The sequence below is a fragment of the Sorex araneus genome, chromosome 6 (genome assembly GCF_027595985.1).
Source record: "Sorex araneus isolate mSorAra2 chromosome 6, mSorAra2.pri, whole genome shotgun sequence".
NCBI classification, from domain to species: Eukaryota; Metazoa; Chordata; class Mammalia; order Eulipotyphla; family Soricidae; genus Sorex; species Sorex araneus.
The window spans coordinates 103,002,014-103,029,007 of NC_073307.1; the positions used below are offsets into that span (position 1 = coordinate 103,002,014).

The 26,994-nt window shown below is 41.4% G+C and overlaps 1 protein-coding gene and 1 non-coding gene across 5 annotated transcripts in view; one reads left to right on the forward strand and one right to left on the reverse strand.

Annotated features, from left to right (window-relative positions):
- Positions 1 to 26,994, reverse strand: part of NUP98 (nucleoporin 98 and 96 precursor) — a 92,798-nt gene that overhangs the window by 46,590 nt on the left and 19,214 nt on the right. For 2 of the 4 annotated variants that reach the window (XM_055141845.1, XM_055141849.1), the window contains exons 6-13: positions 26,667 to 26,774; positions 24,076 to 24,256; positions 21,085 to 21,248; positions 18,442 to 18,579; positions 16,750 to 16,888; positions 8,413 to 8,505; positions 6,492 to 6,632; positions 2,147 to 2,280 (exon numbers count right to left, since the gene is read on the reverse strand). In XM_055141845.1, the coding sequence (XP_054997820.1) occupies positions 2,147 to 2,280; positions 6,492 to 6,632; positions 8,413 to 8,505; positions 16,750 to 16,888; positions 18,442 to 18,579; positions 21,085 to 21,248; positions 24,076 to 24,256; positions 26,667 to 26,774 (1,098 nt within the window). The remainder of the gene's footprint in view (positions 1 to 2,146; positions 2,281 to 6,491; positions 6,633 to 8,412; positions 8,506 to 16,749; positions 16,889 to 18,441; positions 18,580 to 21,084; positions 21,249 to 24,075; positions 24,257 to 26,666; positions 26,775 to 26,994) is intronic. The other 2 variants (XM_055141848.1, XM_055141847.1) reach the window with 2 other exon arrangements.
- LOC129406360 (U11 spliceosomal RNA) lies at positions 11,378 to 11,515 on the forward strand. Its single transcript, XR_008630964.1, has one exon. It is a non-coding gene; the product is annotated as a U11 spliceosomal RNA (small nuclear RNA).

Sequence of the window (26,994 nt, forward strand, 5' to 3'; positions counted from 1 at the left end):
ACAATTCAGCTGTTTATAGCATATCTCTAAGACCATGTACAACTATTATCACTGACAAACATTCTACTCACACAAAAAAGAAACCCTGTACCTCCCATTTTCCCCTCTAGCTCCTGGCAATCATGACTATTTTCTGTGTCTAGGAATTCACGAATGGTAGACACTGAATAAACGGAATCCTACAGCCTTCTGTGTGTCTGTCAGCAGTTTCCCAGGTCACAGCACATGTCAGCGCTTCGGTCCTTCCTATGGCTGGTGATCCCTCACTATACAAACACCTTTCGCTTCCCCCGCTCATCATCTGACGGGCAGTTTTCTGTTACTGAACATTAACTGAACCAAGCTAGAGCAAATTTGATTAAACAAATGTGATCTTCGTCAGAAGACAGCAAGCTTGCAGAATTCTTATTTATATTCATTCATTGCTGAATAAAGTAACACGCATATGATTATGCACCTAAAAAATTGCTACATGAGTAACATATAATTTTCATCTAACCACCTCTTACATTTACACAGCAATCTAAATCCATCTTTGTTGTTTTCTTTTATTTTGGAGGGGGGCGAAGATTGGGGACCCCTGGTGATGTTCAAGACTTACTCCTGGCTCTGTGCTCAGGGATAACTCCTGACAAGAGTTATCCATATGTGACCATGTGGAACCATATGTGGTATAAGAAATTAAACCAGCATCAGACATATGAAAGGCAGATTGCCTTAAATTCAGTGTTATCTCTCTGGTCCTAAATTCATGTTTTGCTACTCACCAGTCATGTGGTAATATTAGAAGCCAGGTGAGGAAGGTATAAGATTAATAGTAATTTCTGCATACTAAGCAACTTACTTAAAATAAGCCAAGAATGCATTATCTCATCTAATTCCTATACTGAACAATATCATTATTCCCATGTTATAGATGAGAAGATTCAGATATGCACAAAAAGACATGTCCAACCATATCTCATGGTCCAATCTATGCCCCATAAATTTTAAGTTATAAAAGAAGGATTAAATAGAGGCCATCTAGATAGCACGTGATTGCAGAAGGCTGACCCAGGTTCAATCTCTGGCATTGATAAGGTCTCCCAAGTCAGCCAGGAGTGATCCCTGAGCATTTTAATCCACATCACAGTCAGCAAAAGATAAATTTGAACCTCAAGATTTCTGCAAATTGTCACGAGGACTTTGGTAGTGGTGAGGTGTGGTACCTTGATATATCATAATCATGTGTGTGGAACTGAGAGATGACTATCAGTCTCTCTGAGCCTTATATTACTCAAACATAACATAAGCACAGGGAGGGCTGGAGAAATCGTACTAAGGTTTAGACGCCTGCTCTGCATCCTGAGGTCAACATTGATGGTACAATTCTTCCAGGACCACTATGATTCCCTGAGCACCAACAAGTGTCCCCTAAGCACAGAAAGGAGTGTCCTCTAAGCACAAGAGGAGCCCCTAAGCTGCTGTGTGTGGCCTCCCAAAACAACAAAAATAAAGGATATAATAGAGGATGTGGTTTGGCGGTAGAGAACTGGCCTTGCATTAGTCTGATCCCTAGCACTGCAAAATATGAGAACAAAGCCTGCTTTATTTTAGGACATTTCCAGCCAAATGCTCTTTTCACTCTCATGCAGCCACCCAAATACAGCAATGCATCCCTGCCTAGTTAAAAGCATAGTATCTGGTTGGAAGTATTGCTGGGAAGGCCCTTGGGTGCCCAGAACACTGCTTGGAAACTCTCCTCTCAAACATACAAAAAGTATATGTCTGAAAAACTTAAGACATAAGTTTGCTTAGTCTACACAGAATTTACATTCTGCATTTAGTGTCTCTTGCTCTGAGAATTTTACAGCATTCTTTACCACTTCTAAAATCGATGACTTATTGGGGCTGCAGAGCCTGTACAGGGGGTAGGGCGCTTACCTTGCACACACTGACCCAGGATTCAATCCCCAGCACCAGGAGTAACCACTGAGTTCAAAGCCAGGACTAAGCACTAAGCACTTGAGTGTGGCCCCAATGCCCCTTACACCCCAAAATTAAAGCCATCACTAGTCTACAGGATTACAGAATTATAGGGCTTTGGTTGTTAAGGAAGGCATCTTCACCACCCAAAATTCCAGGGCCACTCCACAACAAAATTTACCTCTTCTTTCTTCTTTGGGTCTGACATGGGATTGCGGAACAGCGGAGAGTCTCCAAAAGGCGAGTACGTCAGGCTGTTGATGTGCTGCTGGAGAACGGCCTGCTGAGCGGCAGATGCATTTGGATCTGTCAAAGCTTTTTTAAGGAAAAAAAAGAAAAGAAGGGATCAATGAAGGAATCCAATGCATTTATAGCAAAAGAAATCAATACTCTTTGCAGATACAGACTTCAAACTTATTAATCAAATGGTAGAGACCAATAAAGAAAATGAATAAAAAATGGCTAATGAAAACAATGCAAGTCATATTTCATAAGAAAACATGTTACTTAGCTACATATTGTTACTAGTCAAAGACACATATATTAAAACATCTTTAAGGGAAGTATTTTTATGAGTACTAATACTGAAGCACAACTATGAAAAAAAGTCTCACTAATTGTGACAAACTGGTTTAATTTTTCAAAAGAGTATCTGAAAAACACTGTTTTCCTCGGGAGCAATAGTACAGCAGGTAGGGGATTTGCCTTGAAAGTGGCTCACCCAAGTTCAACTCCCAGCATCCTGTATGGTCCCCCAGGTGCCGCCAGGAGAAATTCTTGAGTGCAGAGCTAGGAGTAATTCCTGAATATGGTGGGTGTCACACCCACCACCACCAAAAAAGCAAAAACAAAACAAGAAACCCAAAACAAAAGAACACTTCATTTAACCTAATAATTTCAACTATAGAAATTTAGTCCAAGCACTTAAACTATAAAGCAAGTCTAGAAACTATATTAAACGTAAGTTAACAATTCTAAAACTGCTGAGTAGGCCGGGGAGGTAGCTCAAAGGGCTAGTGCCATGCTCTGCTTGTGGGAGACAAGGGGTTCGTCTCACTGCCCAGAGTAAGGCCAAGCACCACTGCCCAAGCAAGGCACTTGGAAGGAGTCCCTGAGCACCACCAGGTGTGGCTCCAAGCCAGCATGAAATAAAAGATACACATCAAGATGGTCAGGTGAAATGACTAAAACAGAAACAGCTTGACTATAAAAATAAGAAATAAAAATCCCAGAACATATGTATGTTGGGGTCAGGAGAGAGCACAGAGGGTGAGGATCTTTGTTTCACATGTGGCTGACCCGTTTAATTCTGGGCACCATATTTGGTCACCCAGCACTGCCAAGAGTGACCCCAGAGCACAGAGACAGCCCTGAGCACAGCTGGGTGTGGCCCCTAAACAAAATAAAAAAGTATACTAAAAATATAAAAAGAGCATATTGACAAGGACTGTTAAAATGTCCTTATACATTTATTAATTTAATACTTGTTTTAAGTGAAATTCAAATGGAAATTTCTTTCATTTTTATTGTATTTTTTTCAAAGTGTAACAAATAAAAGAATATTCATAGAGAATTTTAGACAGGAAAAATGATCTATAAGTAGTACATAGTAAAAATGAAAAACTCCACACAACTTTGCATTGCACTTTTAATAAAGAAGCTGCTTTGTAAGATATAGTATTAAAAAATACTGATTAAAAGACAACTAATATAACTAATTTTAAAGAATACTCATTCCTTTACAAATGCTTAAAATTCAGGCTGAAACCAAAATATAGTAAGAATTCAAATGAAGGGGCTGGAGAGATAGTACATGGGTAGGGTGCTTGCCTGACATACTAGTTGACCCAAGTTTGATCCCCAGCATTCCTTATGGTGATCCCCCCTCTGCCCTCCAAAAACCACACAGAGATTCCTGAATGCAAGAACCAGGAGTAACCCCTGAGCACAGCCAGGTGTGGCCACAAAACCAAAAGCAAACAAACAAAAAGAGACTTCTTAAAATCAGGTGTAAGGGCTGGAGCAATAGCTCAGTGGGTAGGGTGTTTGCCTTGCACGTGGCTGACTCAGGTTCAATTCCCAGCATCCCATATGGTCCCCCGAGCACCGCCAGGGGTAATTCCTGAGTGTAGAGCCAGGAATAACCCCTGAGCACAGCCAGGTGTGACCCAAAAAAGCAAAATAAATAAATAAATAAAAATTAGGTATATTCATTAAATACTATAACACTGTATGTTGATATTTAAGGAGAAAATGCAAATTTACTCAGACTTGTGAACCAAGAGAACATACACATATTTACTCATTTAATGTGGTGCTAGGGATCAAATCCAGGATCTCACATAATAGGTTAAGAGGGGACAGGCCGTCTTAGCTATTCACTGACCTATATGACAAAAAACTTGCTTTTTCATTTCCCCTCTTTTATAATTGAGATAATAAATGCTTCAAAAAGCCATGAAAGGGGCTGGAGAGATAGCACAGTGGGTAGGGCGTTTGCCTTGCATGCTGCCGACCCGGGTTCAAATCCCAGCATCCCATATGGTCCCCTGAGCATGGCCAGGGGTAATTCCTGAGTGCAGAGCCAGGAGTAACCCCTGTGCATCGCCAGGTGTGACCCAAAAAAGCAAAAAAAAAAAAAAAAGCCATGAAAGTTTCAGCAGCAGTTTCACACCTCCACAAATACAAACACAGAAACACTTGTCCACTCTGTACTCATTTCTTTCCTCTTTTTCCCCATGTGGTATCATAGCTTACAACAGTATGGAAAAGACTTTCTACTTGCAGTGCTGCTGCACTAATCATTTCCCCAGCGTGCCAAGGTCACCCACCACAGTGCCATTCCCATCGCACCCAAGCCTTCAGGCAACCGCGCCTCCTCAGTTCCCAGATCTTCTGATATGTCTCAGGATTTGTTTGCATTAGGGATAGTCTAATCCTGCTTTGTTGTTTATATTTCATGTATCAATGAGATCACCCAGTACATAACTTTTATTGTCTGACTCACTTCATTTATATGATGCTGTCCAATTCAATCCAAGCTGCAGCAAACTGAAAACTTGTTTATTTTTTGTTTTTGTGTCACACCTAGAGATGCTCAGGGTTTACTCCTGGCTCAGCACTCAGGAATTACTCCTGGTAGTGCCTGGAGGACACCATATGGGAAATCCCAGCCGCATTTGAACTGGGATCAGCCACGTGCAAGGCAAAAGCCCTATCCGCTGTACTATCGCTTCAGCCCTTGTTTTGTTTTTTAAATTTGGGGGGCCACACCAAGAGATGCTCAGAGGTTCCTCCTGGCTCTGCACTCAGGAATTACTCCTGGCTGTGCTTGGGGTATCATATAGGTGTCGGGAATCGAACCTGGGTCAGTCATGTTCAAGGCAAGTGCCCAACCTGCTGTACTATCACTCCAGCTCCACACTGAAAATCTTTTCTCACAGCTGAGTAGTACTACATTGTGCGTAAGTACCGTAATTTCTTTATTGGCTCACCTACTGTTGGGCGACAGGATTGACTGCAAATGCTATTTTAAATTAATATTGCAATGAAAAATGTGTGTGCATATGTCCTTCTGGATTAATGTTTTTGTATTCTTGGAATAAATGCCTAGGAATCACTGGGTTGTAAGGCAGTTTTATGAAGAATTTTTTTTTTTTTTGGCTTTTTGGGTCACACCTGGCGACGTACAGGGGTTACTCCTAGTTTATGCACTCAGGGGTTACTCCTGGCTGATGCACTCAGGAATTAACTCCTGGCAGTGCTCAGGGGACCATATGGGATGCTGGGAATTGAACCCGGGTCGGCTGTGTGAAGGCAAATGCCCTACCTGCTGTGCTATCACTCTAGCCCCTGAAGTAATTTTTTTGAGAAATCTCCTACTGTCTTCCAAAGAGGCTGAACCAGGTAACAGGCCCACCAGCAGTAAATGAGTTCCTTTTTCACCATATCCATTTATAATGTAAACCATTCTTATTAGTGTGAGGTGAAAGCTCATGGACATTTTTTCATATGCCTATTGGCCATCTTTAAGTCTTTTTTGAGGAAGTATGGCAGCTCATCTCCTCTCCCCAATTTTTGATGGGGTAGTTGAGCTTTTGCAAGTACTTTATATGCAAGATAATATTAAAAGTCTGTTCTGTAAAGTTCCTAAATCCAGGGCAATCTACAGCCATCCAACCCTGAACAAGCACTATCTCGCCTAAATCAGGGCAGATCCAGCACTTGCTTTGCTTGTAACAAGTCCCTGTATCACAAAAGAAAAAAATAAAAACTTCCTAAATTCAACATAAGACTATCGGTGAGGGTAAAAAGAAAAGTCTATCATTTGGCATGCAGTATAGTGCTAGCACTCTAGTGCTGTTCTGCAGGGTATTTAACAAGTCTCAATTATATTTTCTTTCCCTCTATCATTTGTGCTTTATGCTAATCTAAGACACCACACTACTGAATTCAAAGTCACAAGATTTCTTTGTGACTACATCCAAAAAGCCTTAACGGAGCCTTCTAAAGAGACTAGCACTTACCTACTGGAGCCTGTGGGGCTCCGGAGCCCAAAGTTGCTGTCGTGGCACTAAATCCAGGGGCCCCAAAGGCTCCTGTACCAAGGGGGCCTCCGATCTTAGGTTGGTTGTTCCCAAACAAAGATGCCTGTCCAGCACCAAGAGCTATGGAGATGAGAGGAAAGAAAAAAATCACCCCAGAAAATATTTAAGTATTGTGCCCGAGGTCAGTTATTTAAATATATATTTGGAAACTTCATGATGATCATTGAACAAAATACTTAATACAGTGGTAAATGTTGACGGCCAGGCACTGAGCTGAGTACATTCTACGCATCATAGGGAAAATACTTGATTTCTCTATGCTTCAGTTTCCTTAACTATATCAAGCAATAATAATGCTGAATTACTTTATCCAAAGAATAAAATGAATAAATAGACAATAAGACATTTAAGAGTTAACACTTGAAAATAAATTTTTACAGATTTACAGATGAGAAAACTTGAAGACTCAGTAACTGGCTAAAAATCACAAATGCAATAAATGCTTCATGAAAGTGGGTTTCAAGCATCAGTGCAACTAAAACTATAACTAGGATTCTTAACTGCAAATCCACAGTAAAACAGATCTGGAAGAACTTAAAGATAATTATTAAGTGTCAATATTTGCAAATCAAAGAACTCAGCTAAGCCAAGCACAAGGCTGTTACTTACTAAAATATAAACACTAAACACTCAGCTAAGCCACGCACAAGACTATGTTATTTACTAAAATATAAACTATTAAAAACTAAATGCAGTATATATTCTTTTGCATAGCAAAAATTAACATTTTTATATAGCAAATACATGTACAAATATTTTAGTATCTATGTTTTAGCTCATATAAGCATACATTTGAAAAATAAAAAGGATGTAAGGGGTGTAGTAAGATATATGCCCACAATAGTTCTTACTTTACAGATGAACTAGCCCAAAAAATCTTACTAGGGTTAAACCTTTTAAAATATTCGCATTAGGGCCGGAGTGAGAGTACAGTGGATAAGGTGCTTGCCTTGCACGTGACTGACCCGGATTCAATCCCCAGCATTCTCATAAGGTCCCCCAAGCACCATCAAGAATAATTCTTGAGTGTAGAGCCAGGAGGAACCCCTGAGCATTGCCAGGTGTGACCAAAAAGCAATACACACACATATACATATACACATACATATATATATATGCATATGTGAATATATAATATATATATATTCGCATTAAAAATTTCTTGTTTTGTTTTTTGGGCCACACTCAGCAATGCTCCTGGCTCTGGATCAGTAATTACTCCTGGTGGTGCTAGGGGGACCACACAGGATGCCAGGTATTAAACCCAGGTTGGTAACATGGAAGCAAATGCTTCTACCCACTGTATTATTGCTCAGGCTCAATATTAAGAGCCTGAGGTAGTATAATGGGTAGGCAGTATAATGGGTAGCCACTTTCCCTTGCACAAAGCCAAACTGGGTTTAATCCCCAGCATCCCATATGGTCCCTCGAGCAATGCCAGGAATAATTCCTAAGTGTAGGCTAGGAGTAAGGCTGAGCACTGCTGGTATGGCCCACAAAATATAAATGAGTATGTAGAAGTAAGCTGGTAAATAGCAGCTTCAGGAAATATTTAATAAATACCATTTGTGGAAATAAAAAAGAGGTGTTGGGGTCAGTGTGACAGGACAGTAGGTAGGTAGTTTGCCTTGCATGCAGTGGAGGCCAGTTCAATCCCTGGAATCTGATATGGACCCCTGAGCCTGCCAGGAGTGATCCCTAAGCACAGAGCCAGGAGGAAGCCCTGAGCATCACTGGGTATGCTCCCACCTTCCGCCCCCAAAAAGACCGAGATGTTAAGTTCCAGCAATTAAAAAGTCAAGTTGTATCACTTCTTAAATGTTACTGTGTATTTCATTACCTGTTCCAAATCCTGTACTAAGCCCAGTTCCCAGAGTCCCAGGTCCTGGTTTATTTCCAAAAAGAGTTGTTCCACTAGTATTTGTGCCAAAACCTAGAAGGACAAAAGAATGAATGAAGTGTACTTTTTTCACCATTCTCAATTTCTGTACATGAGAATTTTTTATGAAGTAGTGTGATTGTTTTGCATTCTCTAGTAATATATACTTAGAAATCCTAAATGGTAAGGTATTTTAACTTTTTTTTTTTAAGATGTAATTTTGATGCTTGTAAACAGAACACATTGATTTGATTACACTGCAGGCTTGAAATATCAATCCAATATAGGGTAATACCCAATAGTAAAGTGAACTGATTAGGTTGGGGGTCTAGTCCCATGGTAAGGCTCATTCCCACTATGCCTAAAACCCTGGATGCTAACCCTATATCACAGAGAATTTAAAAAATAAAGCAAGTAACTGTGTGAGCTTTGGGAATATCCACACTGTAAGGCTCAATGGCTCTACGCTTTATGGAATATCCCATGTATAATTACTGAAAGGAAAACTCCTAAGTGGATCTTCTAGTACATACAGTACTATGTGGTTCATCACACCCAATCAGCTCATAGGGACACTTAAGGAACTAAGGTGATATTTTTAAAAGGCTTTAACCAACAAGTAAGTTTTCTTAAGCTTTCATTATCAGACGATAGAATTGAACAAATCACACTCCTTCATTATGACCTATCATAAAAGATATCCAATGAATTATCCCTTTTAAAACCAGTACGCCAGGCAGGAAAGATAGTACAGTGGGTAAGGTGCTTGCCTTGCACACAACAGACCCAGGTTCAATCTCTGGCACCTCATGTGGTCCCTTGAGCCTGCAAGAGTGATCCCTGAGCAGAGAGACGAGTAAGCCCTGCCCAGGAGTGAGCACTACTGAGTATGACCCAAAAACCAAGAAAAGAAAAGGAAAAGAAAAACAGTATGTTAGGAGCTGGAGCAATAGCACAGCAGGCAGGGAGCTCGCTTTGCATGTGGCTGACCTAGGTTCAGTCCCAACACCCCATGTGGTCCCCTGAGCCTGTCAGGAGTTATGAACACAGAGACAGGAGAAAGCCCTGAGCACTGCCAGGAATGGCTCCTGGCAAATGAAACAAAATTAAATCAATTAATTGTATGTCTCCCCACAAAGGTATATACATTGTATTATAACTATGTGTCCTCTTATGTTCAGATGGCCCCCCTGTTTTGGAATATAAAAAAAAACCAACTAATGATTACGGAGTTAGTTTGTTTTCTATAACCAGCAGTGCTCAGGGCTGACTCCTGGTTCTGTGTTGGGGATCACTCCTAGCAGGACTATATGGGGAGCCAGAGAACAAACCCAGGTCAGCCATGTGGCAAGGCGAACACCATACATACTGTATTGCTCTGGCCCAATTATGTTTTTGATAGAGAAAATGTCAATCACTGACCAGCAAACCCTCTTTGGGAAACACTTCAAATTGTTTAAAAAGGTACCATGAAGGGTAAGTAGTCAAAGACGATCAAGTGTAGAAAATACTTCAAGAGACCAGGGTGTGGCTCAACAGTAAAGTTCATGCCTTTCACTCTAAGAGGTGGAATTGAACCCAAGAGAGGAAGGGAAAAGGGAGGGAAGGAAGGAATCTTAGAATATATGACAGTACCACTATGATTATTCTCTTTATACCAGTATCTGAATTATCTCAGTGAAAAAGACCAAGAAAAAAAAGTCGAATTAAAAAAAGTTTGAGGGGCTGGAGTGATAGCACAGCGGGTAGGGCATTTGCCTTGCACTCGGCCAACCCGGGTTTGAATCCCAGCATTCCATATGGTCCCCTGAGCACCGACAGGGGTGGTTCCTGAGTACGGAGCCAGGAGTAATCCCTGTGCATCGCCAGGTGCAACCCAAAAAGCCAAAAAAAAAAAAAAAAGTTTGAAAACTTATCTCTACTATAATTTTAAAAATCCAAGCAAGACTATAACTTAATCTTAATACTTTACATCCATACATTAACTCTTTTCTTCAATTATGCTAATAGTTATGACACAAAAATGGAATACTACCTACTCAAGCACAACCAATTTTCTCTAAAGAAAACAAATGAGGGGCTAGAGCAATAGCACAGCGGGTAGGGCTTTTTCCTTGCACGCAGCCGACCCGGGTTCGATTCCCAGCATCCCATATGGTCCCCTGAGCACCACCAGGAGTAACTCCTGAGTGCAAAGCCAGGAGGTAACCCCTGTGCACTGCCTGGGTGCACTGGTGTGACCCAAAAAGAAAAAAAAAGAAAAGAAAAGAAAAGAAAAGGAAAGAAAACAAATGAAAGTGTACTTGAAGGTATTTTCTTTTGGGGTTAAAATTTTACCAGAAAGGATCTTGCAGTTCCACAAACAAATGATACAATACTTGTGAGCTATTTCAAACACACAGAAGGAAAATTAAGCCCCAATTTACACTGTTTATACCACACATTTCCAAAACTTCTTACTAATAATTGGTGATAATAAAATTGTATCAACAATTATTTCAAAATAATTTTTAAATTAAAATTACAATTATTTAAGTCTATGACAAAGAAGCCAAAACTACACAATGGCAAAGGACAAGTTTTTCAATAAATAAACTTGGAAAACTGGATAACCACAAGCAAAGAATGAAAATGAATTACTACCTTAAACCATATCCAAAAATGCACTCAAAAGTAAAGAAAGTAATACCTGAAAAATCATTTAATTCCTGGAAAAAATATTGACATCTTTTATCTTAATAATAATCTTGGTGACATATTTTTTTTTGGTCAAAGGCCCACAAAAGCAAAAATAAATAAGTGGATCTAGATTAACTTCACGTCTCCACACAGCAAAAAGCAACCATCAAAAGTGAAGGATGGGAGAAATATATACAAGTCATATATCTGCTAAGAGTTGCACTAAAATATATAAAGAACACACACAAAAAAGGGGGGGCTTCTGCTGTGAGTGACACATGTATGACAGATCACTTGCTCTATGTGCAAAATCAACATCAAGAAATTTCAGAAGCATAATTTTTTGGCAGTAGGGCAGTTGCTGACCATTGTTTCTGGCGTTCCCCCACCCCTTGCTCCCAAAGAAGACATAGAACCCAACAGCAAATACAGAATCAGATGTAAAACATAAGGGGTACGCTGAGTGTAAGTACATGGGTTAATGTGATAGTGGTCCCCCAGGAGTGATCCCTGAACCTAGAGCCAGGACTAAGTTCTGAGCCATCATGGAGAGAGAGGGAGGGAGGGGGAGGGAGGGGGGGTGAGGGGAAGGGGAGGAAGAGAGAGAGGGAGAGAGAGGAAGGGAGAGAGAGAGAGAGAGAGAGGGAGAGAGAGAGAGAGAGAGAGAGAGAGCGAGAGAGAGAGCGAGAGAGAGAGAGAGCGAGAGAGAGCGAGAGAGAGCGAGCGAGCGCACAGGGACCCAGCAACGTGGCTCAGCAGTAGAGCTTAAAGGGTAGAGACAGGGGGCCGGAGCGATAGAACAGCGGGTAGGGCGTTTGCGTTGCATGCGGCCGACCCGGGTTCGATCCCCGGCATCCCATATGGTCCCCCAAGCACCGCCAGGAGTAATTCCTGAGTGCAGAGCCAGGAGTAACCCCTGAGCATCGCTGGGTGTGACCCAAAAAGAAAAAAAAAATTGAATGTATAAAGGCAGCATAAAGAATTAAAAAAAATTAAAAAAAAAAAAAAGGGTAGAGACATTTAATGGACATTTTGTGACTCCCAAACAGTGCTCACTTCTGGCCAACGGTAAACTAGGCTAGACATTTCAATGCTTGGGCCCCGCAATAAGGTGCTAGAGGCCACCAGGGCCACATCTGGAGGGTGTTCTGGGGTCTTCCGCACATGCACGGCTGAGTCATCACCCTGGCTCTAGACAATTTTATCAAAGAGAGCAGCACATAGATGGTCAACAGGTAATAAAAAGATGCTCAACGTAATCAATCTTAAGACATATGGAAATTAAATTATTGAGAGGGGACCAGAGAATTAGTACAACACAGGTAGGATGCTTTCCTCGCAAGTGGCTGAACTGGGTTTGATTTCTGGCATCCTATATGGTTCCCAGAGCCTGAGGGGAGACCCAGGAGTAACAACTGACCATCACTGGATGTGGCCCCCAAAAATTACAAATAAAATTACCATGATACATTACCTCATACCTATTAGTCACTAAAGAATTGACAAGAATGTTAAGAAAAAGAGACATCTGTGCACTGCTGATGAAAATACAAATGGGCATGGGCACAATGGAGAACTGGAGGGTCCCCCAGAAATTACAAAAGAACTACCAGGAATGGGGAGACTGCTCCTGTACATGCTTTGCCTGCTGGAGCCCCAGAATCAATCGCTACCACCAACTGGTCATTGTCTCTTGAGCACCACCAGGAGTGAATCCTAAACACTGCACCAAGAGTAGCCCCTGAGCATTACTGGGGTGTCCTTGAAGCCAGAAAATAACAACAAAGCTCAAAGACAGGCAAAAATAGCAGGAGCCACAGACAAGTAATGCACAAATCAGGGAAGAGGGTCAAAAGGTATGAACGTTCAGGTGATCACCACTGGAATGTAATATTACATAGAGTGTCCTTAGTTTATATGCTCCATTGTATATTTGAAAAAGTAAGATCTTAGGGCAACCGGGGAGACAGCTCAAAAGGATGGAGCACATGCCCGAATGCCCTGGAAAACACTAGGAAGGGACAGAGGACTTACTTTCCAGCTCACACAGCCAGGGGAGCACTGCTGAGAATGGTTTGCAGGGCTACCTGTTAAACCTCTCCTTCTATCAACCCCTGCCCACAAGAAAAGAAAAACAGGGTCGGAGAGAGTAGAGGAATCAAGATGCTTGTTTTGCAAGAGAACGAACATTGGTTCAAGTCCCAGCACCACATACCCTGCCAGTAGTCACTCCCGAGCGGAGCCAGGAATAGCCCAAGCAACATTGGGTATGGCCAAAAATCAAAACAAAAATTCTGGGATCCTAAAAGAAATCACCATTTTTTTTTTTTTTCAGGGGCTAAAGTGATAGTACAGTGGGTAGGACATTTGCCTTGCATGTGGCCAACCTGGGATCCTTGCCATCCCTGGCATCCTGTATGGTTCCCTGAGCACCATCAGGAGTAACTCCTGAGTGAAGAGCTAGGAGTAAGTTCTGAGCATTGCTGGGCATGGCCCCAAACAAACAAACAAAAACCAAAAGATCTTTGTAACTGTCTACAATAACAAGTGTTGACGAAATTGTGATCATTTCACAGAGCATACTAATACTGAATTATTACATTTACAGAAATGTTTTATTTCAACTAGTCCTCAGTTTAAAAGGACATTTCAGGTTTTTAAAATATACGTGGGGTCAGGAAAACAGCTCAAAGAATTAGAGAGCAACCTGTGTGTGGGAGCTCTGGGAGCAACTCCAAGCATCATTGGGGTGTGGTCCCCAAACCAAGGCAACACAGGCATACTTTCTCTTTTCTTTCTCTCCATCATACAAAAATAGCACAAGCATGCACTAGCACTCTGTTCTGCTCTCTTACACAAATAGGTCCTGAACTAGCCATTAAGGCATGTAGCACAAGAGAACTACTTAGGTCTAAAAATCCAACACACACAAATACAGCTCTTGAACTATTCATTTTAAAATAAAGGGCCAGAATGATAGTACAGTGGATAAACCCAGGTTCAATCTCTGGCATCCCATATGGTCTCTGGAACACTGCCAGTAGTGACTCCTGAGTGTAGAGCCAGGAGTAACCCCGAGTCAAAAGACCAAACAAAACAAACAAAAAAATCCACAAGAACCCCATCTCACATAGAAATAGCAAATAGCATGGTAAGAACTAATGATGTAAATATAAATTTAGTTCTGGTAAAATTTGGCCAGCATGAGACTGGAGCGATAGTACAGCGGGTAGGGCAGTTGCCTTGCATGTGGCCAACCCGAGTTGACTCCCTGGCATTACATGTGATCCTCTGAACACCACCAGGAGTTATTCCTGAGTGCAGAGCCAGGAGTAACCCCTGAGCATCACTGGATGTGGCCCCCAAAACAGAAAAAATAAATCAAGCATTACTGACCAATGCTGACATACTTACTATCTATAGTTTGTCTCCTGAAGCAATTATATTCAGATGAAGCTTAAAGCTAGAAATAGTATTTACTACAAAAAAAAAGTGTTCAGAATGTTTTGAAAATTGGCCAGGATCTAGACCTGAGGTGTATATTAGGCTTTTTCCTAAACTAGAGAAGCTTGTTTTCTCCTTGAACACATGGCACTCTCTCTTTTTCTCTCCCTTCTCTAAGTAAATGTTTCTAAATAAAAACATCTTACTTCACTTTTTAAAAAAAAATTGAGTTCTTAAGCTCTTGAGAATGAGAAGGATCTGGCCATAGCAATTTTACTAAATATGCCAACCTATAACTCCCTGAATCCATCACTACCAGAATAAAATACAATCCCACACTGGGCATTGTAAAATTAACAATGATGCTTCAAATCTCTGTGCAATTTATTCAATGTCCAGATCTTTTATTTTAAAATCAGGTCATCTGTCTGCAAAATTAAAGCCGACAGCTTCCTACAAACACAGGAACATTAGGGGCAGGAGAGGTAGTACAGTAGGTGGGCGTCTGCCTTGCAGAGTCAACCAGGGTTTGACCCTGTGCACCACCTCTGGTTCCTCGTGCACAGTGCCAGGGGACCACAGGTGGTATGCTGGATCAAACTCTGCGACAAACAAAGTAATAGGGACATTAAAGAAAGCTTGAATTACATTAGAATCCCTACCTGATAGTGATAGTGGAGCTAAATTCACCCAAGAGTAAAACAAAACTGTCAACCTTCAAACACATCTGACTTGTAAAGACTCCTTTCCTTCAGAGCCAGCGTGCTCATTCTTTGGATTGATTTACAGTGAAGCACCTACTCCTACTTTATGCAAGGCACTAGTCAACACTGAGAAATTTTAAAAAGAACTCAAATTTCTTTCTTTCTTGTTTTGGGGCCACACCCAACAATGTTCAGGGCTTTCTGACAGGGTTCCAGAGACCATATGTGGTGTGAGGGATTGAATCCGGATTAGCCACATGTGAGGCAAATGTTCTATACACTGTACCATCACTATGGCTCCTAAAAGACAAGTTAAATTTACTACAAAAAATAGTACGGCAATTCAAGTTACAGATGACACCAATTAATTTTAAATCACTGAACCTGAATATAAATAAATTCACACAAAAATCTTAAAAAAGAGAAATCTGCAACCATGAATACTAAATATATTTCAAGAGCAGACAGTACAGTGATCAAGGCACTTGCCTTAACTGCAGCTAACTCAGGGTCATTTCTGGTACTGCATATGGTAGCCCTGAGTACTGAGCCAGAAGTAAGCCCTCAGTGTTACTGGGATGTGGCCCAAAAAAGACACAGAACAGACACAAAATCCCGCCTACTTTATCAAATATATATTGAAGTAACAAACATAGAAATGACATTCTGGGGCCAGAGTGAAGTACAGTGGGAAAGGTGCTTGCCTTGCACAGAGCAGATCCATGTTCGATTCCCCAGCACCACAAATGATCCTGAGCCCTGCCAGAAGTGATCCCTGAGCACAGAGCACAGAAGGAAGCCCTGAGCACGGCTGGGTATGGTCCTAAAACCATCGCTACCAACAAAAACCAATAAACTATAATCATCAAATCTCAACTACACACTAATTCCCTTATTTAAAATTTGGCCTGACAAAAATGTATTATCTTAGTCAAATGCATTTCACTTGTTTTCAATTATTAGTAAGGTAATCCAAGAAAGACTGTATTTTTGGGGAAACTACATCCACTATAAAACCAACATTTAAGGAACTACTTCAGGCGCTCTATATGCCTATTTTATCTAAATCAAGTAGTTGAGAGAATGAGTGAAGAAAGTCAAGTTAAACCTCTATTAAGAATTTCAACCTACGTCCATGCTTTTAAACCTTTCCTAGTACCCTTCAGAGCCACGGTTTACCTGAGAATTTTTAAATACTCTCAATCAGATGAATCAGGAGAATAATGTGTGGTATAGTCAGTGTAACATTACTAATTGGTTTTGGTCTGGGGGCCACACCAGGCTGTGCTCAGGGCTTACTCCTGGCTCTGCACTCAGGGGTCACTCCCGGCATATTCAGGGAACCATATAGAGTGCCAGGGATTGAACCTGGATCAACCACATGCAAGGCAAGCATCTTACTCGCTGTACTATCTCTCCGGCCCCAAGTCAGTGTAACTTTAAGAAAGCCAAACCTGCTTTTTATATGTACCAAAATTGGAAGTGTTTGTATTGGTTCCTAAAGTCAGAGTTGGTTTGTTACCAAAGATCCCGCCATTGGCTGTACCAAATGAAGGTGCACTGGTTGTGCTGGTTCCAAATGTAGTGAGCTTGTTATTGCCAAACAGGGTCTGAAAAGAATAGGATATAGAAAAAAATATTAAGCAATATAAAGATAATTTCATATGGAGTAAAGGAGATTTAACTTTCACGAAAAAGGTAGAAGAGTAAATACAGAACATGAGAAAAATAAACTTACTAAGCAAGATTAACTTAATGAACATGTTTTGTTTGAGAAGTTCAAGGCAGTCCTTTAGGCAAACATAAGATTTCATTGAAGAAAAAAACGTAACAAAGCAATCAAATGTTTTGTTTTTTTTTAAGTTGGCAAAAGATATCATGGAGGAGGAGACAAAGTCCAAGGGCTCGTACAGCAACACACCTGACATGTGCTTGACCCTGCTCGGTTCCTGCACCAATGGTCCACAAGCACTAAGGCACAGCAGCCCCTGCGCATGCCTGGGTAGTGCAGACACCCAGAAAAATTTCGCATCCTTGGGTGCTCCCTGGCCTGCTTGAGCCCTCCTGAGCACGATATGGAAGATTCCCTCTCCCAACGGGAAATTACCATCTATGTAATTTACTAATATAAGCAGTTTCAAAAGATGTGTACAATACATTCTACAACAATGCACAAACTTTTAAAAGGTTATGTCAGGGACTGGGTTGAGGTAACAGGTGGAGTATATGACTGGCATGCCTGGGGCACCAAGTTCAGTTCCCAGTGCCACAAACACGGCTTTCCAAGGACTACCTGGAGAGCTGCAGTACGACAACAACAACAACAAAGAACATCCTAACTTCTTGTGAAGAAGTTTTCATTTTAATTAGGTATTGTTCTGCCTTAGCACCCCCTGCGCCCTCCGCACGTCTTTGCTACATTCTGTTTTCCTTAAATGAACACCTCACTTCAATTCCTGGTGGTGCTCAGGGAATTGCAGAGTATTTTATTTGGCCCCCAAACAAAACAAGCAAAAAAACAAAAAAAAATTTTTTAAAAAAAAGAAGAATAAAATGAAGCAGTCAAAGATAAAGTAGGAAAGGCAAGGTACTCGCCTTGCATGCAATTAATAGTTTGATCCCGACATCCCACATGTTTCCCTGAGCCCCAGCCAAAAACAATTTCTGAGAACATGAGTAAACCCTGAGCACTGCCAGATGTGACTCCCAAAACAAAGCGAAACAAAAACACGAAAACCCTGATTTTAAGACTAAAAGTGCGGCCAGACATACTGTTAAAAGAGCTGGAGCATACGCTCTGCCTGTGAGAGACCTTGGCACTATGAGGGGCCACCCCACACACCATAGGGTATGCCCCAACCCCTGCCCAGAGTGAAAGTATCTCAATTTATGCTAAGAAATTTAACCAATTAAAATGATTCTTTTCTACCATAAATAAAATACACATAGCTATTGAGCAAATTAAGTTTAACAAGACTGAAAATCAACCTATAAAAATCTTATCTAGGGCCAACAGAGGTCAAGAGCAAAATGGGTAAGGCTTTATATAACCCGGTGTAGCCAAAAACCAAAGTACTTAAAGAAGACAGTCAACTCTTTCTTTGAAATTCCTTTTTACATATTTACAAACATCTTCACATTATAGTCTACTGTAAAAACCTACCGAACCAACAGCACCAAATCCAGTACTGTTCTGCCCAAAGATATTTGTTCCTGTTCCAAATGGGGTCCCAGTGCTGGTGTTCGTAGCTGTTCCAAAAAGACTTCCAGGTTGGGAGGCTTGGGTTACTCCAAACAAGCCCTGAAAAATTTAATCTAGTTGAAACAGATATCCCAATACAGTCAGTTTCCTTTAAGTCCTAAGTAGGGATGCAGAGAAAGCTGGAAGCGCTGGGGCGCATACTTTGCATGGAGGCAGCCCAGGTTCAGTAAGCAGCACGACATGGTCTCTTGAGGAACAACAGGAGAGGCCCCCAAGTGAGTCCAGAGCGGGCACTAGATACTACTGGCCATGGGCCCAAGACAAAATTGCTAGCTGCTATTAATAATACCTGCCACTTTTCAAAGTTCGTGCAACAAAAACTGTAACTACTACAGAGCTAAATACTTCCATAGAGCCTTTCCTATCCTCACCACAACCTTAAAAAGCAGGTCCATTTTCTAAAACAAAAACTTGTTCAAGATGTGACAGCTGAGTGGTAGAATCAGATTCATATCTACGTGTGCTTCTACTGTACACCTTGCTCCTTGGGAACGGTATTAAAGATATTCTATACCAACTCCTGTGCTCTAAGATATTGGAGTTACAATGCTATAAACAAAGCAGTATGACAGGATGCTTCATTTTCAAAATTATCACTTAATACTGAGGTGAAGGTGTATGCTATGAATAAAAACTGAAAATCATCAATCTAGACAGAAGCAAGAGTATAATGCTAATTTTAAAGTATATTAGGGAGGTGGGGCTGGAGAGATAGCACAGCGGGTAGGGCGTTTGCCTTGCACGCGGCCGACCCGGGTTCAAATCCCAGCATCCCATATGGTCCCCTGAGCACGGCCAGGGGTAATTCCTGAGTGCAGAGCCAGGAGTAACCCCTGTGCATCGCCAGGTGTGACCCAAAAAGCAAAAAAAAAAAAAAAAAAAAAGTATATTAGGGAGGGATAACTTTGGGAAAAACTTGGCAGTGCTGAAGGGCTACTCCCAGCTTAGTGCTCACCACCTGGACATGCAGACAGAGGACCACAGGGTACACCAAGGTGATCAGCCTTCCTGCATCGCTCAGGTCCTTACGTCATCTACCTTACTTATAATATATGTATCATCCCTGTTCTATTCATATATTTGCTGCCCTGAGAACTCAAGGGAGTGCTTCTCTGAGGCTACTCCCGGGAGCGTGCTAAATAGTGAGAGTGCCCAAGTATGGGGCCTCACACGTGTGCTCCATCACAGAACCATACCCCTGGTTGCTGTGCCTTCCCCATACACTTCAATGTTTTAGACATTTTTATTACTCCAGAATAAAATTACCAGTCAGTCATTCCTTACTCCCAGGCAACTACTCATGCACTTTGGTTCCAAGGATGACAGCTCTGTTTCAAGGAATTGAAATCTTAAACCATGCTCTTTCGTGAATAGCTTCTTTCACTTAGGAACTTTAAAAGGCCCACTCACACTGCGGCATGTATTAGTACTTTATTTCATGGCTAAGTAAAATTTCTCTGTATTTTACGTTTGTCTATACGTTCATCATTGGTGGACCATTTGAGCTGTTTCCACCTTTTGGCTATTATGAAATGCTGAAATAATTTGTATGCAGGTTTTTATACTGTTATTTCACTTGGAGAAATACCAAGGAACACAACTGCTGGTTGTTACTCCACAGATAAATGAGATTATTTGGTATTTATACTTCTTGTTCCGACTTAAGAGTGCTGAGCAATAACCTGGCAGTGACTTAAGAACTTAGCTCTATTACTTCCTACACACACAAGGAGCAATGATCCATCCAACAGGGGGTGTTGTAGTGTTCCCATATTCATCTTAATGAACTAAATTTCTTTGCCTTACTCTACTTACAGGAAAATAAACTTAAAGAATACCCTGAAATATAGCAAGTAAAATTTCTAAGTATTTTCTCCTCTATTCTAGAAGTATAAGTTTAAGACATAACCCGACTCTGCACACAAAGGCTCTGACTTGTCTTACTTGGTGAAAACAAAGTCTATTCAGAAAGGACAAGTGACTCGCTCCATGGCTTCTCTATGAGGATAAAGTAAAGCCTGGAATAGAATCTAGAACTTATTTTTTTGAAGACTGTTTTCTTCTCCTTATCACGTATCATCAACTTTCAAAAAAGGCGGTTGAGGCAAAGCATGTAGCTCAGTGGTAGATCAATTGCCTTTCCTGTGTGAAGTCCTGGGTTCAATTCTCAGTACCACCAAAAAAAAAAAAAAAAAAAACTGCAGTAGACAGAACTTCTTAGTAGAGGCTACATACAGCAGGACTGTGCTTGCCTTGCACGTGGCTGACCCAGGCTCGACCCCCAAGATCCCCTATGATCCCTCGAGCACATTCAGAAGTAATTACTGAGTACAGAGCCAGGAGGAACACCGAAGCATCACTGGCATGGGCCAAAAGCAAAATAAAAAAATAATGAAATAATAATAAAAAAATCTATAGTAGATATAAACTAATATAATAAAAATAAATTAAAAAAAAACTTCCTAGCAGCCTGACTGATTAGAGACTCAGACTCATTAATGAGCTATTAAAATAAGACTTCAAATCAAGAGTCTACGACCTTACCATGGTGTTGGTGCTTGGCTGTCCTAGTGTACTGGTATTCCCGAAGGAAAAACCAGTGTTCGGAGTAGAGGTGGTCTGTCCAAACGGCTTGCTGAAGAGGCTGGTAGTCGGCTGGTTCGGCTGTCCAAAGAGGCCACCCGGATTTGTCCCAAATCCAGTTGTACCTTTTAGAAAAAAATAAAGAAAAGAAGTGGAAGGGGCGTAAAAGGCAAAATCTTACACTAACTACTGCAATAGTCTTCCATTATACATTATGTATCTAAATTATCCTACAATCATTCAATACTCAAATTGTGTCACTTTCATGGTTCATCTTTTTCATTTAACAGATTTAACTCAGACTTGTATATATATGTATATATGTGTATGTGTGTGCATATATATATATATATACATATATATATGTGTGGACAGAGTCTTTTGCCCCCGCACCAGGCTATCTTCACCAGGGCCCCTCAGAGGGGTGGCAGGTTGAGTTTCCCTCCCTGTCCCGAGCAGAGCCCTGGCAGCCGAAGACCTCCAGAACCCAGCCACAGTCATGCTCAAGGCCACTCTCCACAGGCTCGGACGAGCCTCAAGCATGAAGGAACCGGCAGAGAAACCCAGGTGTGCGGGACTTGGGGCTGAGATATACCACGCCTGCTCAGATTGGGACCGGGCTTCCTCCACCCAGATCCCCCATTTTCCAGTAGCTAGACAGTCATACCCACAAACTGAACCCCGGCGCCGTGTAATCCCACCAACAGCCAAGATCCAGAAACTATAAAACACAGCTCCAGAAGTAACCACTTATTGTCTAGTTCTCCCTCTTGGAGAACCCGGCTAGCTACCTAGAGTATCCTGCCTGCATGGCAGAGCCTGGCAAGCTCCTGTGGCATATTTGGTATGCCATAAACAATGATGGGTCTCATTTCCCTGGCCCTGAAAGAGCCTCCAGTGTGGCACCGTTGGGAAGGACGAGTAAAGAGTAAAGGCTGCTAAAATCTCAGGGCTAGGACAAATGGAGATGTCACTGTGCCCGCTTGAGCAAATCGATGAACAACAGGATGACAGTGATACAATGACAGTGAACTCAGACTTAAATTCCTACAATATTCTGATCCTAGTATCTTGACCGAGCTAAATAATTTTTCTTCAGGAAACCACTGCTTCTATTATTTACCAACCATGGGCTAGAGATAAGATGTTTTGGGTAAGATCCATGTCTTCCAGACAACTGACCTGGGTTCCATGCCCTTCACCAGTCCATAAAGAGTCTCCCTAAGCACAGAACCAGAGCAAACCCTGAGCACAGCTGGGCATGACCCCCTGATACGCACACACCAACACCCCCCCAACAATCTAAAAACTGTTGCTTATTTTTTTGGTGGGGCACACCCAGTGGTGCTGAGGGCTGACTCCTGGCTCTGTACTCAGGTATCAGTCCTGGTGGGGCTCAGGGAATGATATGGGGTGCTGGGGATAGAACTCAGGCCAGCCATGCAGGGCAAATGCCCTAACCACTATACTACCTCTCCAACCCCTTGTTTTCTTTAGTTTTTGGGTTAGCTGCCTTTTATGCAGTCAACCCTGGTTTGCATGGTAACCAAAGCATATCAAGGACCAACACTAATAACTGCTAAGTGTAGCTCAAACCCCCCTACCAAATTAAAATAGTATTTCCAAAAGAAGAGTAAAGTGAAATACTAGGGAATTTGGGGATTATATTTTAATGACTCCATGGGCCAATGTCCAGTTCTGAATTTGTGGGGCCAGAGACATAAATTCTGTCTCTTGTCCTTCAGGTTTTTTATTTTCATCTACTCATCTTGAGGGGGCTCCCAAGTCCAGGAGTCCCCACCTGTGATTCTCAGTCAATAGAGCCAGTGACCAATGCAAGGGCGGGAAGACATGATGCTGCTCACGCCCTTTGGCACTGAGGTCACCCTGGCAGTGTGGGCAGCTCCTCAGTCCTCATTTTACTTTTCAGTGCCAGGAACTGAGCCTACAAACTCCTATATGCAATGCATCTCCTTTACCAATGAGTCACATCTGGGCCCAAAACTTAGCGATTTTATTTATTTTTATATTTTTTGCCCCTTTGGGTCACACCTGGCTATGCTTAGGGGTTAGTCCTGGCTCTACATTTAGGAATTACTCCTAGCAATGCCTGGGGAACCATATGGGATGCTGGAACTGAGCCCATGTCAACTGTATCCAAGCAAGTGCCTATCTACTGTACTAACGTTCCAGCCACAAACCTTAAGGATTTTAGATTCCTCTAAGTGAATTGTTGTTCTCCTAGAAATCTATACAGCTGTGGGGCTAGAGAGTTAGTACAGCAGGTAAGATGCTTTTGCCTTGCACGTGGCTGACCAAGGTTTGATCCACCGCATCCCATATGGTCCCATACACCCTCCCCCCCCTCCGGTCCAGCACTGCCAGGACTAATTCGTGTGCACAGAGATAAGAGTAACTCAGGACCATAGGGAAACGGAGAGAAAGGGAGAGGAGGGGAGGGGAAGACAGAGAGAAAAATCTACATAGCTTTATATTTTCATCAGATCGCTGCTCAAGTTTTTTGGTTTTGGGCAGTTCCCAGTAGTGCTCAAGGGTACTCGGATCAATGCTTTAGGATCATTGCTGGTGGAGCAGCAATGTGCTGCCGGAGAGGACACTTGGCCCTCAAAGGATGCCTCAAAATGATCTCACCAGCAAACCCCTTATCCATCTTCATTTAAAATTTCCTCAACCCATGGAGATGTCTTGAAGGGCTAACTTGTTTTACATGTGTAATACCCAAGTTTAATCTCTTGTATTGGATGTTCCCCCAAGCACTGGTATGGCCCCCAAAACAGAAATAGTATCTGTACACAAACATATCTACCCAGTACTACCTATCCCTCCAGTACCCTGTAATATTTTTCTCCATAATAATTTATCACAGAATGAGTTAATATTTTATTTCGTTATCTGCCCCCGTCTCAATATGATACAAAACAAAGTACTTACTAGTTCCAAAGGCTGTTTTGTTCTGTCCATATGCAAAGCCTGAATTAGTGGTAGAGGAACTGAAAAGGCCTGTTGCACTGGAAGTAGCTGGAGAAGATCCAAACAAGCCAGTTGTGCTACCTGCTCCCACCTGGTTCTGGGGACCTTTCCGATTAGCCTGATAATCCTCTAAACGAAGTTCCTGGGGTAAGAAAGAAAAAAGAAAGAAAATATACCTCTAATCTTTTTTTTTTTTTTTTTGCTTTTTGGGTCACACCCAGCGATGCACAAGGGTTACTCCTAGATCTACACTTAGGAATTACCCCTGGCGGTGCTCAGGGGACCATATGGGATGCTGGGAATCGAACCTGGGTCAGCCTGGGTCGGCTGCGTGCAAGGCAAGCGCCCTACCCGCTGTGCTATTGCTCCAGCCCCATATACCTCTAATCTTAATATGTAGTCAAAAAATTATCTAAACATTTATTTCATAAATTTATAAACTTTTTAATTCTGTAACTTTATAGATTCCATAAATTTAGTATTTATGTTATCTGTTCCTAAGTACATAAATACCATTACTTAAAATTAAAAAAAACCTACTGATTATTAAAGAATTATCATTACAGAAAAACATTTAAGTATATAGTGCTCATTATAATCCGCATCATAATTACTATAAACTACAGTCTAAACAATCAACCACATTCATTATTCAAAAGATTTTCATTTTCTTTATAAATAATGCTTTTAGCCATATTTATACGATGATCTCGTCTACTACCACTCAAAGGTAAAAATTAACTGATAAAATGAAGGATTTTAAGAGATTGGAGAGATAGTACAGCGGGCAAGGCACTTGCCTTGCATGTGGTCAACCTGGATTCAACACCCCAACATCCTATAGGTACCCCAAGCCCTGTCAGGAGTGATCCCTGAGCAGAGCCATGAGTAAGTCCTGAGGACTGCCAGGTGTGGCCGCAAAACAAGAAAAATAAAATAAAATAAAGTAAAAAGAATTTAAAGAGTTAGAAATTTTAGGTAAAACTAGAATAAAGTAGAATAAACAGTGTGTCTTGCGAATCACCCTCCCATGAAGCAAGAACAGTTTAGGATACAAGAAGAAATGATTGCTAAATCAGAAATGACAGTCAAGGGGCCAGAGCGATAGTACAGTGGGTAGGGCATTTGTCTTGCAAGCAGCCAATTGGGGTTTGATTCCCGGCATCCCATATGATCCCCTTGACCACTGCCAAGAGTGATCCTGAGTTCGGAGCCAGAAGTAACCCCTGAGCATCGCCGGGTGTGATCCAAAAAGCAAAAAAACCCAAAAAAACAAAATAAGTTACAGTTAAATTGTACCATAAACTTTACTACAATGAATAAATTATAACCTTATGTAACAACTAATAAACACCACAAAGCTGGAAGACAAATTCAAAAGTGCATAATAATAGATTTCCCCTAAAGTTCAAAAGTGAACATTTAGAATACTGTTATATTTGAAAGGTAAGGATTTTGACAAGTGTAAGGGGGGACACAATAGTTCAATCTAGTACACGGTCACCTAGCAGAGTCAGGATCAGTCCCGAAGCACTGCTGGGTGTGTTGGGGGGGGGGGAAGAAGGGATGGAAAAGATGGAGAGAAAAGGATGAGCAAGACAGGGATGCCGGGAATGGAGAAGTGGAGCTAGTACAGCAGGGAGGAGGCTGCCTTGTAAGCAGATGACTGGATTAGGTCCCTGCTTCCAAGATGAGCCCCTGAGAAACCCCAGGAGTTACCCCTTGAATCGCTGGGTATGGTCCCAGAACAAGAACAAAAACAGAAAGATAGGGTTGCTGGCAATGTCCTATTTTAATATGGATCCTGGTTACCTGGGTATGACTCAGTGAAAATGTAGTAATATATATTTATTTCTTTTGATATGGCATTATAGTAGATCCTCTTTACTCACAGCTTCAACTTTCCAATTTCAGTTATCCATGGTCAACCAGGATCCAAAAGCATTATGGACAGTAAGTTATTTTGAGAAAACATTCACATAACTTTTATTATAGTAGTATAATTAGGAAAACCCAATATACGGAAGGGTTCAGCACTATCTGTGACTTCAGGTATCCACTGAGGGGTCTTAAAACACATACTGCAAATAAGGAACTATACTACACCAACAACTAATGCATCCAAAAGCAAACACCACTGCCCAGTGCAACATTAACAACATTAATCAAAACAAGATCATGGTACACAGAAGCCAATATTACTTCTGCCAACAGGTATCCATAACATAAAATATTTGTAAACGTTTATATTTTTGTTTTTGTTTTGTGGATTTAAGAAAAAGTTCTAATGGGGTTGAGGAGATAGTACAGCAGATAGGCTCAATCCCCAGCACCCAGTAGGACCCGAGCCTCACCAAGAATGATTCCTGAGCACAGAATCAGGAATAATCTCCCAAAAAGTTTTAATATTTTTTTTTTAAAAATCAGTTGTTAACAGTTTCATACAAAACAAATGTGAATAACTTGATCCCCTAAATCAGAAGTATTTAAAAATTCAGTTTTCCAATACAATCAAATGAATATGCTCATATTCTGTATTCCAATATACTAACCTCTAATGATTTGCTTTCATATTCCTTCATAGCAGTAATACATTGGTGCTTGGTACTGATGTTAGTGCTAACTCCTGCTTTAACCATAGTATCCGTACCAGTTGGAGGCTGCAAAGGAAGATAAAGGTATAATTCAAAGTTCACATATACTTGCAGGCACAATTTTTTAACCATTGTCACTGTCATCCCATTGTCATTGATTTGTTCGAGCGGGCACCAGTAACATCTCTCATTGTGAGACTTATTGTTACTGTTTTTGGCATATCCAATACACCACAGGTAGCTTGCCAGGCTCTGCCGTGCGGGCACGATACTCTCAGTAGCTTGC